The 13,451-nt window shown below is 50.4% G+C and overlaps 1 protein-coding gene across 3 annotated transcripts; it reads left to right on the forward strand.

The window, feature by feature from the left end:
- The first annotated feature begins 2,380 nt into the window (after window positions 1-2,380).
- On the forward strand, window positions 2,381-13,121 carry GJB1 (gap junction protein beta 1). 3 transcript variants are annotated; one of them, XM_029930010.1, is made up of 2 exons: window positions 2,381-2,477; window positions 12,202-13,121. In XM_029930010.1, the coding sequence occupies exon 2, from the start codon at window positions 12,218-12,220 to the stop codon at window positions 13,067-13,069; it is 852 nt and encodes a 283-aa protein (XP_029785870.1). In that variant the 5' UTR covers window positions 2,381-2,477; window positions 12,202-12,217; the 3' UTR covers window positions 13,070-13,121. The 3 variants fall into 3 exon arrangements, with proteins under 3 accessions (XP_029785870.1, XP_029785868.1, XP_029785867.1); XM_029930008.1 differs by lacking the exon at window positions 2,381-2,477 and adding an exon at window positions 5,991-6,093; XM_029930007.1 differs by lacking the exon at window positions 2,381-2,477 and adding an exon at window positions 11,742-11,843.
- Window positions 13,122-13,451: the final 330 nt, after the last annotated feature.

Genomic DNA, 13,451 nt, shown 5'->3' on the forward strand with positions numbered 1-13,451 from the left:
GGGAAATATCAGGCTGCTGGCACCCTGAAGGCCCAGGCTTCTGCTGATAAGCACTGCTTGTAGGAGGGGTGGTGGGCTGGCCAGGTAGGAGAACCCAGGTGGTTTTGTTTCTACCCTACCTGCCCCCACCAAATGAGAGGACTGATTCCTAGACCCATTCAGATCTCGGAACCCATTAACTCCACTGCCTTCTGCCTGAAGCCACCCCACCTCCCTGCCCAGGAACATCCACTCATCCAGGGCAGAGAGGGAGCCAGAGTTTGTGTGACAGGGATTCCCCGATAGCCCCACCAGTGTGCATTCCAGCACCTGGTCCAGGGAGACAATTGCAGGTCAGGGGGGCATCAATAAGAGCTTGAGTCCTTGGGGCACCTGGGTGGCTCAGTTGGTTAAATATCCAACTTTGGGGGTGCCTGAGTGGCTCAGTCAGTTAAGCGTCTGGCTTCAGCTCAGGTCATCATCTCACGATTGTGGGTTCGAGCCCCATGTTGGGCTCTGTGCTGACAGCTAGATCAGAGCCTGGGGCCTGCTTTGGATTCTGTGTCTCCCTCTCTCTCTGTCCCTCACCTGCTCGCGCTGTTTCTCTCTGTCTCTCAAAAATAAATTAAAAAATTTTTTTTAAAAATCCAACTTTGGCTCAGGTCATGATCTCACAGTTCATGGGTTCAAGCCCCGCGTCAGGCTCTGTGCTGACAGCTAGCTTAGAGCATGGAGCCTGCTTCAGATGCTGTGTCTCCCTCTCTCTCTGATCCTCCCCTGCTCACACTGTCTCTCTCTCTCTCTCAAAAGTAAACAAAATATTAAAAAATTAAAAAAAGAAAAAGAAAAGTGGAAGGAAAGTACTAAACTACTGACAGCTTAATGCGCATGGCATCAGCCTATCACGTTGACTGCCCATACTTGGATAAGCAGAAGGCGCTAAATTCTTCTGTGTCTTTTTCACTTCACCCTTCAAACTTGACACGTGGCCTTACTTTTCCAGCTGTGACCTGGACTTCTCTCTGATTCTTCACCCCTACCACGCTACCTCTAGTCTCCTTGGGTAAAAATCCAGGATTGCATTCAACCTGGGAACTTGTTATCCCTACAGAACTCTCTAGGTCCTACATTGCACACTGTATCCCCAAGAGCAGAAAGATCAGGAAATGGGCATCAAGCTCTATTGGCTGAAACAAGTAACATTAAGACGGGAGACCAAGGGGTGCCTGAGTGGCTCAGTCAGTTAAGCGTCTGAGTCTTGATTTCAGCTCAGGTCATGATCTCACAAACGTGAGATAGAGCCTCGCGTTAAGGTTTGTGCTGAGCACGGAACATGCTTAAGATTCTCTCCCTTTCTCTCCCTCTGCCCCTCTCCCCTGCTTGTGTGCATGCTCTCTCTTTTTCTCAAAAAAAAAAAAAAAAGACAGGACACCGAAAGTTGCAATTTTCCAGTTCACTTTCTTCAGTTGGCTACCTGGTCTAAAAAAGGATGTGGAACTCTCTGAGGTCTTCGGCAAGCACACCCTCTGTCGGCTCACTGATCAGACATCAGTGAGCCACAGCACCGTTCCTCAAACCCCAGGAACCGGGGTCTTCATAAAACACAAAAACAGAGGCAAGATGAATTCTAAATTGCACAGAGTGATATGGCGTTGCTCAAGGCTCTATTTCCAGGAAATCTATAAGCTCCAACAAGCACTACCTCACCTTTAGGCTTTACTGTTGGTAGAATGAGGGTGCCGTCCTATGTGAAACCGGCTTCAGGGTATTTTATATACGATTAGTTTTCTGGGCAGAGGAGGGTCTGAAACAACTTTGCTTTTGTTCCCCACTCCAAATTATACTTATATCAAAATGGATACTCCTGTCAAGTGAATTGGTGCCTTCTCTGGGTATAGTTCTTCAGAAGCCCCCTTGGAACAAAATTGATAACTCCCTCTAGTTGACCTCTTTCAGGATATGAGTCCTGGGGCCATAGACTCATTCATGTAATCATGTGCTTTTTGAAAAGGATTTGTGAAAAACAGACCAATTATGAATACAGGACCGCTTTCGTCTTTCTCCAGCAGCCCTTACTGGAAACAGCTTGCATAACCATCCACAGCCTGAGCTGTGGGGTGGGGACTTGTGAAATATTCTGCAAATGTTTAGAGTGAGCCATTTCCTTAATCCTATGGACCCATCTGGGAAGAGCTTTTGCCTGTGTATCTTAGGCAACATCTACATTAGAAGCTGTCCCCTTTGATTCCTGAGCCGTGCAGCAGTGCTGTCTCAGTGATCAAAGCCATACCAAAAGCCACATTTTGCTTGGTAATGAGGCCCAAGGAAGGGGTAGATGATGGACTCCACATGCGAGGCAGTCTTGTTGCATGTCATGTGGGGAAGTGACTGCTGTGCTGAGGCAACCGCACAGCTCCGCGACATAATGATCAGAACTCCCACCAGCCTGTGGATTCTGCGAAGGAGGTCCGAACCTCAGACCTGGGACAATGTGGCTGGTGAGATGTGCTCTCCAATCATGTGGTTGGTTTCCTCCATCGACTGTCCTGGTCCTGGGTGGGATGGGAATGGGGAAAGCCCTCACTTGAGCTGATGTCTGAGCCATGCTGGAGGCAGTAGGCTGATGTTTAGGGACTCTTTTGTGTGTTTCAAGACCGAAAGAAGAACTCTCTGAGTGACTCTGCGGAAATAAGCAGGCTGATGTAAAAATCTAAACTGTTCTCCCCAAACACCCATTGTAAGAAGAAAGTGTGCTTAGGATTCAAGGCAGAAGCTGATTGTAGCTGCTTCCCAGGAGCAAATAGATTTACATTGCTCACTCTAGTACACTTTTCCTCCCTCCTCTCCTCATTTTCCTCCCCTCTTCCCCCGCCCATGCTGTCCCTTTTCTCTCCTTGCCTTTCCCCTATCTTTTGCTCTCCTGCATCGGCAGGACCCCATCCAGAAGATGTGTTCAAGTAGCAGTAAATAGGAAAAGGACAATTCAATTCTAGCAACAGTTTTTTAATACAGCTATACACTATTCAGGGGCGCCTGGGTGGCTCAGTGGGTTCAGCGTCTGACTTCAGCTCAAGTCAGGATCTCACGATTCGTGGGTTCAAGCTCCATGTCGGGCTCTGCGCTCACAGCTTGGAAATTCTGTGTATCCCTCTCTCTCTGCCCCTCCCCTGCTTGCTCTCTGTCTCTCAAAGATAAATTTTTAAAAAAGTGAATAAAATTAAAAAATAAACTATTCAAATAGATTTCCTGCAGCCTAGAACCACACACTGAACTACAGTTGCCCCAGAGAAACCCTGCCAAAACTCCAAGGAACAGTGAGTACACACTGATATTGGAACGTAGTTTCCCTTCGTAGGAGCTCTCTCTCTTCTGGTCAAACAGGTCTGCCCACCATTCCCTAAACACATCTCACTGCTTGCTGTCACCCAGAATGCCTGGACTCTCCATCTCCTTTATGATCCAAGTTCAACTCTGCCTCTTCCATGCAACCTACCCTTTTCTCCTACATCAGAACGCCTTCGGGCACCTCATATCTACATATGGCATTTAGGACATACTGCGCTGTTATAGGTACTAATCTCTCCTGCTAGCTGAGCACCTTCTATAGTCAGGACCTGGTCCTCACTTTGATTTTCAGTGGGACCTATAAAACTCATCAAGCTGCGATGTAGTTAGTGGTTAGACAAACAAGTTCCAGAGCCAGACCGCCTGAGTTCAAATCCAGCTCTGATACTAGCTGGATGACCTCGTTACGTCACTTAGCATCAGTGTGCCTCAATCCCCTATAACATGGGAATACAAATAATGCCTACGGGCGCCTGGGTGGCTCTGTCGGTTGAGTGTCCGACTTTGGCTTGGGTCATGATCTCACGGTCTGTGGTTTCTAGCCTCACATTGGGCCCTGTGCTGACAGCTCAGAGCCTGAAGCTGCTTCAGATTCCATGTCTCCCTCTCTCTCTGCCCCTCCCCTGCTCGCACTCTGTCTCTCTTTCTGTCTGTCAGAAATAAACATTAAACATTTTTTGAAAAACAAAATAATGCCTAGTGCACCAGGCCATTTTGAGGATCAAACAAAGCAATACTCGCAAAGCACTTTGAACACTGCCTTTCACGCATTATGTACTCAAGAAGTGCTATTCCGCTCTATCCACTCAGCACCACTGTAGACTCACTCAGCAGGAGCTGCCAGGTGCCCAAGGATGGCAGTTAGCCTCACCCCCATGGTGTCTAGCTCAGTGTCACCTTATCCCAAGTTTTCCAGACACTCACTAAAAGAATTCCCTACCTGACTTTAAAAGCCCTTCAGGGGCACCTGGGTGGCTCAGTCAGTTAAGCGTCCGGCGTCGGCTCAGGTTATGATCTCACGGTTCATGGGTTCGAGCCCCGCGTCGGGCTCTGTGCTGACAGCTAGCTCAGAGCCTGGAGCCTGCTTCAGATTCTGTATCTCCCTCTCTCTCTGACCCTCCCCTGCTCGCACTGTCTCTCTCTGTCTCTCAAAAATAAATAAAAAGCATTTAAAAAAATAAAATAAAAGCCCTTCATACTCTGATCCCCTTAGCTGACTGACCTTATCTTCCACAGCCACCTTTCTGTCCCCAGACATGCCCTGCTCATTCCTTCCACTGTGCCTTTACTCAAACTCTTCCTCCTCCCTGCCATGCTAGTCCTGCTCTTCCCCCTTTCAAACTCCCATACGTCCTTTATTTTGGTGCTCAAGCCTCACCTCCTCTAGAAAGTCTTCCCTAATTGCTTCAGTCGACTCTCATCTTCCTCCTCTTCAAACTTCCTCAGCAGTGAAAGTCAGAACACATAACTGAACATACACGATAGACTTCACGGTGACTTCTTGAGTCTAGGTCTTGTTTCCTAGGAGGTTGATAACTTCCTTAAAAACAGCTGGGATGTGGGGTGCCTGGATGGCTCAGTCAGTTGAGCATTCGACTTCAGCTTGGGTCATAATCTCGTTGTTTGTGAGTTCAAGCCCTGCATTGGGCTTGCTGCTGTCAGTGAGGGGCCCGCTTCGGATCTTCTGTCCCCACCCCCAAAATAAATTTTTAAAAATGTTAAAACAAAACAGCTGGGATGTTTTCCCTTTTTTGCCACCTACCCCTTCCTTACTTTCCTCGGGCTGAGTGCCCAATAGGTGGGTATCCAGTACTGGGTACCCAATAGGGTAAAGGCAAAGATTTACAGGTTGGTGTAGCTATGTGCCCGAGTTGGCCCGAAGGAAGCTGAGACACTGGCACTCTTTCTGACAGTAAGCTCAGGCTATGTTGAAGAGCTGAAGCCAGGAGACTGGTTTCTGTTGACTTCACCTATTTTTGTGCAGCCTCTCAGGCCCCAGAATTAGCAGGGTCTTCAGGTAAATCCTCCTTCAAACTGGACTGACCCTTCAGTTAATGGTTGACACTCTGTTTACTTTAATGATCGCCAAGATCTGTTGCTGCACAGGATATACTTTGCAATGCAATTGCCTTGCCCCTGAGGGTAGAAGGCAACTTTTGAAGAGGTGTTTGGGTTCCGGGTGGGTTTGGAAATACTTTGGTCTGCCCCCAGCCACTCAGGACACAGACAATAAGCAGAAGGTGAAAGCACGGCCATCTCCCATCTTGCCCTCAAGTTGTCAGTAAGCACTGCCCATATCTTTTTTCTCCCCACGGTCATATTGTTTTAGAAGCTGGGATCTGTGAGGGATGGAAAGGATGGTAACCAGTGCAGGAGCCCTCTCTGCAAGTCACCCACATATGGCTGGGGGATGGGGGAAGCCTGAGGGCTGTCGATGAGCCCAGGTCCAGTTTAGTCTCCCAGATGGGCTAAACATGGGCACCTGGGTGACAACTATGCCTCTCTTCCTTTGAGACAGGGCAGTAACTTCAGGCTAGTGATCTGCCTTGCCAAACTCATTGGGAGCTCAGGGGATCAATCTTATTTAATGATTGTGTGTGCGAGGAGGCGGGGCTGGTTAATGTTTGTCTGGTTCCTCTTGGGCTGCGGGCCATAATCTGGCTCTGGCCCTGGGCTCTTTGTCCCTCCCCAGGACTGGGCTGACAGTATCTAGTGGCACAGGGCAGACACGCCTGAAGACATTCCCTAGGAAAGGGCAGCAGCAGCCAGGTGAGGAAGCTGGGGCCTGGGGGAGGTGGGCTGGAGAGGGGGAGCTGGTGTGGCCTGGGGGGGGCAGAACTGGGGGCTGGGGAGAGGCTCGGGCTTTGCTTTCTCATGGTCTCAGCATTAAGCCACTTAGATCCCTTCTGTGCTTCCCTCTGGGCAGAGTGAGGCTCCTCCTGCCAGGTGCCAGGCTTGCATAGCTTCTCTCTCTAGCTTTCAACTCTTATCCTCTTCCCAAGCTCAGAGCTGTTTCTCCTCTCCCCCTTTATTCCCGGCCATGGATTCCCTTCATCTTCCCAGGAAGACTTGAGGGGATCCCCTCAACGCAGGGTGGCCAAGTTCATCTCTTGAAGACGTTTTGTGCCACAGATGGTTGGGTTCGGTAGGACCATCATGCACTGATAGGTGCTGTTTCCCTTTCCTGATTAGGAAGTAAATCAGGTGTGCAACCAACCTGGGGTTGTGCTTAGATGAATGCAGTGCACTCAGCAGGTGCAGAGGGCCAGTCAGCAGGGCTGGGATTTGGCAGCAGAGGATTCTGTTTTCTTGAGGGGCTGCAAGCAGAGTTTGGGGTGGTAACTGATGATTTGGAGATCTAAAGGAGGGGTGGCCCGCCAGCTGTTTGAAAGTTGTTCCAGCTGTTGGGAATGGCATGGTAGAGTGCACAGACTTAAAAAATGAGATGAGGAGAGGAGACTATAGGCAAGAGGGGTTTGAGTGGAGAGACTTACAGATGAGGATGCTGCAGAGCAATGGGGAAGGGACCCAAGGTTTGGTGAGGGGCCACCATGAGTCCCAGGTGGAGCTCCAGCACTTGCTTACCAGCTGTGTGCTAAGTTACTCAACTGCTTTGAGCCTCCATCGGTCCATCTGTGAACTGTAGACAGTAATCCACAGTCCACGGGCTTGTTATGAAGATGAGAGTTAATGAACATACCGGAGACATTAGAACACCGTAGGCATTCCATAAATGGTGGCTGTTACTATAAGCCCAAGTGGGGAGAAAGAGGAAGTCAGATAGCTGACCAAGGAATAAGAGGGTGTAGTCCACACGGTGAGTAAGGGAGCTGACATTAACCGTTCTATGAAAAGACCATGGCAGAGCGAGAGGAGTAAACTGGAATGAGCTGGAGTGGCCTTGACCCAAGTGTGGCCACAGAATACATATCGCAGGGCAGAAAGGACAAGGGAAGTGACGGATGCCGTGGGGCCACAGGGCGGAGGCAGGGAGAGAAGCAGAAGAGGGAGAAGGCTACAGAGGTCTGGCCCGAGCCACCCCAAACTGATGAAGGCAGCCTGAGATTCAGAAAAAATTCCCAAAGAAAGCCCCTTGTCTTTTCCCAGCCACAGACTGCTTGTGAACTGGGGGAGGAAGTGTGGAGTTTGGGACTGAATGTAACCTCTTCCAGTCCAGCCGGGGCCCTCCTCCAGAACAAAAAAACAAAAACAAAAACAAAAAACCACCAAAAAAACCCCACCAGGATTTCCTGTAGTTGGAGGGACAAGGAAGAGGTGGAAGCAGAAAGAGAGAGAGAGACAGACTCGATGGACATGTATGCTGCGCACATACGCATGTACGTGTGTGTGCACGCATGCCCATGCATGCAAGCGCATGTGGAAAGAGTGGAAGTTTTGAGTTGTGGGCCTGGTCTCAGTCAGAATGCAAAGTAAGGGAGGTCGTCAAAGGCGGTGCGATGTAAAAAGGCTTTGGGGTTAGGAGAAAATAAATTTGAAATCTGACTTTACCATTTAGCAGAGTTGCCATTGAGGCAAGTTATTTAACCTCTCTGAGCCTCAACTTCCTTGTCTGAAAAATGGGGATAATATTACAGGACTGTTGTAGAGACTGAGCTCGATCTCCTGATTTTGAACTGTGCTCTAATGTCTGGACAAATCTGAATCTGGGGACAAAGCCAGGGCCTGACATAGCCGGAGAAGTCTTGTCCAATTAAACATGAGAGCAAAACACACCTGGAGCCACAAAGAGCTTATCAATACCTGGACTTTAACCCAAAGTCACAAAAACAGCTTGGATTTCAAAATCAGGTCACTCCCCTGGATGTTTTTAAAATGAAACCTTTGAGATACGGATAAGCTCTCCATCGAAAGAGGGGAGTAAAATTGAGATACAAGTGCCTTCACAACGGTGCTTAGGGGCCCCCATAGGGACCTTCTGGCTATGCCCCAGAGGGTGCAAGAAGAAGAGAGGTGGAGAGCTCCAAGAACCTAGGAATCCAGGAGCGGCCAGGCTGGCTGAGGGGCAGAGAGGAAAGAACAACTGGCTTTTGCTTTGGGGTTTGAGGAAGTAGCCTGAGAAATGTAAGGAAGGCAAAAACAGAACAGATCAGGAGGCAGCGGAAAACCCTGGGAAGGCAGGAGAGGAAAAGAGTTACCAACTGATAGGAAAGGGAAGGATTCTCTACAAGAGAATAAAAGCCCAACCAGTTTTGAACCCCCTCGTTCTTAAAACACTCACAGAAAAGAGGCACCTGGGTGGCTCAGTTGGCTAAGCATCCAACTTCAGCTCAGGTCATGATCTCACTGGTCGTGGGTCCGAACCCGGCGTCAGGCTCTGTGCTGACAGCTCAGAGCCTGGAACCTGTTTTGGATTCTGTCTCCCTCTCTCTCTGCTCTTCCCCTGCTCGCTCTCTGTCATTCTCTGTCTCAAAAATAAATAACCATTAAAAAAAATCACACAGAAAGAAAAATTATAGGAGTGCCTGCCTGGCTTATTCAGTAGGGCACAAGACTCTAGATCTCAGGGTCATGAGTTCGAGCCACATGTTGGGCGTGGAGCCTACTTAAAATTAAAAAAAATAATAATGAAAGAAAAATTATAATTCTAGCCAAGGTAGTAGAGCTTATGGGAAAAGCATGGGCTGTGAAGTCAGCTTGGCCTGGCTCAAATCCCAGTTCTGTCACATACTAACTGCATGGACCCATGTGACCCTTGGACAAGTCCCTTCACCTTTCTTTACCTCAGTTTCCTCATGTGTGACAAGAGGATTAAAAAGAACACCTACCTCACAGAGTTGTAGTGAGGTTTATATGAGGTAGTTCACATGCAAGGCTTGGTGTAACAGGTGCTCAGTAAATGGTCATTCTTTATTTTTGAGAAAGAGTGAAAGAGAGAGAGAGAGAGAGAGAGAGAGAGAGAGAGAGAGAGAGAGAGAGAGAGAGAATGAGCAGGGGAGGGGGCAGAAGAAGAAAGAGATAGAATCTGAAGCACCCTCCACACCCAGCGTGAAGCCTGACATGGGGCTCGATCCCATGACCATGGGATCATGACCTGAGCCAAAATTGAGCTCAACTGACTAAGCCGCCCAGGCATCCCAGTAAATGGTTAGTCTCAAGAATGACCACCTGTTTGTGAAACTACCATGTCTTACCAGGTAAAACATTTCTTTACAGTTATCCATTGGGTGTCCTGTGGCAGTTCTGCCTTTAGAACCCTGGGCTTCAGAGAAAGGCATCATGTTCCTGCTTCCCCGCGCTGGTGTATGCCCCAGCATGAACTCACTAAGGCTTTTTGTAAAAACTTAAATGAAAAATAATACAGCCCTGTTCAGAAAAGTAATCTATGTCCCATGGACCATCCTTTCATCCCCTAGTGTCTTTCACCCCTTTCCCCAACTTTTCTGTGGCTAATATCTTCCCCTTTCCCCCTACAACAGAGAAGAGTGCCTAGACCTGGATACAGGCCTTCTGCCACAACCACTGCCCCTGCATTCGGGGGCAGGGAACCCCCTGCATCTCCTACATGTCCAGGCCTGTGTGCTCTCCTCACATCCAGTTCCCTGCTCCCAGCGTGATCTTTCAACTTAATGGCGAAAGTGCTGGTAGGAGGTACAGGGAGGCCTTCTTTTTTTTTTTATAGTTTATTTATTTTTGAGACAGAGAGAGAGACAAGTATGAGCGGGGGAGGGTCAGGGAGAAAGGGAGACACAGAATCTGAAACAGGCTCCAGGCTCTGAGCTGTCGGCACAGAACCTGATACCAGACTTGAACCCACGAACTGTGAGATCATGACCTGAGCTGAAGTTGGACACTTGACCAACAGAGCCAGCCAGGCGCCCCTAAAGAGGCCTTCTTTACCTGCCTAAAGCCTAGGGGGAATGTCTTTCCTAGAGCAACTGGCAAGCTCAGGAAACCAGGAGTTTACAATGTACACTTGCCATTGGGGTAGGACGGAACAGTGTGTTCCATCTCAGGACAGACACTACAGGCCTACAGCAGCCTTGGGAAGAAAAAAGGGGGATAATAGGTCCGGCAGACCACCCGATCCCTCAAAACAACATTGCTTTCTCTTCCTGATAAGATGCTTACTTCCCTTGATCATCAGCTGTGGAGCTGAAAACCTGGACCTGAGCTGAGAATCTTTTGAAGGTTGCTTCACTGATCCTCACAGTAACCGTGGGTATTAACCCCATTCATAGATGAGCAAGCAGGCTCAGAGAAGTGCAGTAAGTAGCCCATGGTGGTATTAGACGAAGAACCAGGATTCAAACCCAGAGGTGTATAACCGCTACCTATCTCATCTTCTAACCTTCTGTTTGCTTGGTTAACTTTTGCTTTCTCCCTCTGGTTTGTACTCACTATGTGCCGATCTGTTCACCAGGGGCTCCCTTCCCTGAAGCTCCAGGAGGGATGGTCAGGGTTTGCTCCGTGACTCTGGACTTGGAAAGTACTCACATGTCAACAGTTTCCATGCTTCTTGTGATCTTATGGGTCACATTAGTCCCTGCTTTTGTTGTTGTTCTTTTTTTTTTTATTTTGAGAGAGAGAGAGAGAGAGAGAGAGAGAGAGTGAGAGAATCCCAAGCAGGCTCCACACCATCACTGCAGAACCTCATGTGGGGATCAAAGTCACGAACCCATAAGATCATGACCTGAGGTAAAGTCGGATGCTTAACCGACTGAGTCACCATGACGCCCCTGTTGTCATTCTTAATGACTGGCTTTTGCTTTTGCCGACACCATCTATAAAAGCATAAAGAGTATACCATGGAAAGAGCCTAAACTTCCGCTTCAGATACTGTGTGTTTCATTCTACTCTAACACTTCTTAGCTGTGTGACCTTGAGTAAGTTACTTAACTCATCTGAGCTTCAGCTTCCTCATCTGGAAAAACTGGGGTAAAGTCCTTAGAGGCTTGCTCAGTGGGTCCAAAGAAAGGATGTATGGGGGCAGGGGGAAGCTTAACATGGTCCCTGGCTTGAAAAATATGAGCTCCCTTTCCCCTTCAAGAGCTAAGAGAGCTCACCCATACCATGGAGGGGATCTCAACCTAGGAAAAATCCTGCTGACTCTCAGTTTCTAGTAGAGCCATAGGGGAGGGCCTCAGCCCAGAGCCTCCTGGTCTCCTCCGGTCCCCTCTTACGTGCACCTGTCTTTGTTCCTCCCCCTCTACCCCCCACCATGGCCATTCTTCTGGTGGGGCTGTGGGGCGGGTGCGGCGATGGACCGGGCGGGCACAGAACAGGTGGGTGCAGGCTGGGTGTTCGGCGCTGGGACACAAGTGCTCTGTGTGTAGGGTGGGCGGAAGTCAGGGCGTTTGATCTGAATTCTAAAGGGCGTTGTTCAGAGCCCCACAAAGGTCCCATTGTGCAGACACTGGGTATAAAGCAGCATATGACTCCCCAGCACCAGGCGATGATGAATTGGGACGCAGGCGCGGTCCCAGGGACCACTCCTCCTGCACAGACATGAGACCATAGGGGACCTGTCTGGGTGGCCTCAGGGATAGGCGCTCCCCAAGGTAACAGGCTTTGTTGGGTTTGCCCCAGGCCCAGAGCTAAGGAGCTGGGGGATGGGGAGCTAAAGAAGATGGCTGATGGCAGAACAAAATGGGCCCGGTGAAGACAGGGGCTGGAGAAGGAAGAATGTTGGATGAAAACGAAGAAGGGAGATGGGGTTCAGGAAGGTCAAGTCAAGTGAGGAGGAGAAGGAGGGGGAGGAGAGGCTGGCAAGGGACATGGGGTGCTGAGGAAAGCGATGACCGTCCTTCCCTTCCTGTCACTGGCTCTTGGAAGGGGTGACGGGAGTGGGGGTGCGTGTCAGGCAGTGTTATGGTGCCCAGCTTTCTGCCAGCTTGCTCTGTGGCTCCTGTTTTGCAGGTGTGAATGAGGCAGGATGAACTGGACAGGTTTGTACACCTTGCTCAGTGGCGTGAACCGGCATTCGACCGCCATTGGTCGGGTGTGGCTCTCCGTCATCTTCATCTTCAGGATCATGGTGCTGGTGGTGGCCGCAGAGAGTGTGTGGGGTGACGAGAAGTCCTCCTTCATCTGCAACACCCTTCAGCCCGGCTGCAACAGCGTCTGCTACGACCACTTTTTCCCCATCTCCCACGTGCGGCTGTGGTCTCTGCAGCTGATCCTGGTCTCCACTCCGGCTCTCCTTGTAGCCATGCACGTGGCTCACCAGCAGCACATAGAAAAGAAAATGCTGCGACTCGAGGGTCACGGGGACCCCCTCCACCTGGAGGAAGTGAAGAGGCACAAGGTCCACATCTCAGGGACACTGTGGTGGACCTACGTCATCAGCGTGGTCTTCCGGCTGCTGTTCGAGGCCGCCTTCATGTATGTCTTTTACCTGCTCTACCCGGGCTACGCCATGGTGCGGCTGGTCAAGTGTGAGGCCTACCCCTGCCCCAACACCGTGGACTGCTTCGTGTCCCGCCCCACTGAGAAAACCGTCTTCACTGTCTTCATGCTGGCCGCCTCTGGCATCTGCATCATCCTCAACGTGGCCGAGGTGGTGTACCTCATCATCCGGGCCTGCGCCCGCCGAGCCCAACGCCGCTCCAATCCGCCCTCCCGCAAGGGCTCGGGCTTCGGTCACCGCCTCTCTCCGGAATACAAGCAGAACGAGATCAACAAGCTGCTGAGCGAACAGGACGGCTCCCTGAAGGACATACTGCGCCGCAGCCCGGGCACCGGGGCTGGGCTGGCTGAGAAGAGCGACCGCTGCTCAGCCTGCTGATGCCGCGCACCAGGCAACTTCCCGTCCTGCCCCCCACCCCCCACCCCCACCCCCACCCCCACCCTCACCCCTGCCCTGGGCCTGCCCTTCCTTCTCCCCTGCCTGCATGCAGGCCTCTGCCTGCTAGGGACTGCTCCATCAACGTCTTCCTTCCCTCTCTGTTTCCCTTCCTCCCAAGGCCTTCTGTCCGAGGGTCCGACCCAGTGGGGAGCTGGAGGCCACCCACGCCAGTCTTCAGGGTTGTTGGGGGTGTGGGCAGTTCTTCTTGTCTGTACCCCTTTTCCCTTCCCTCTCCCTTTCCCTGGGGCCACTGGGGAGGAGAGATAGGATGCTCTGACAGCATCTCCAATTATGAAACTAATTTAACCCCGTGTTGTCAGAT

This window comes from Suricata suricatta, chromosome X (genome assembly GCF_006229205.1).
Source record: "Suricata suricatta isolate VVHF042 chromosome X, meerkat_22Aug2017_6uvM2_HiC, whole genome shotgun sequence".
Lineage (NCBI taxonomy): Eukaryota > Metazoa > Chordata > Mammalia > Carnivora > Herpestidae > Suricata > Suricata suricatta.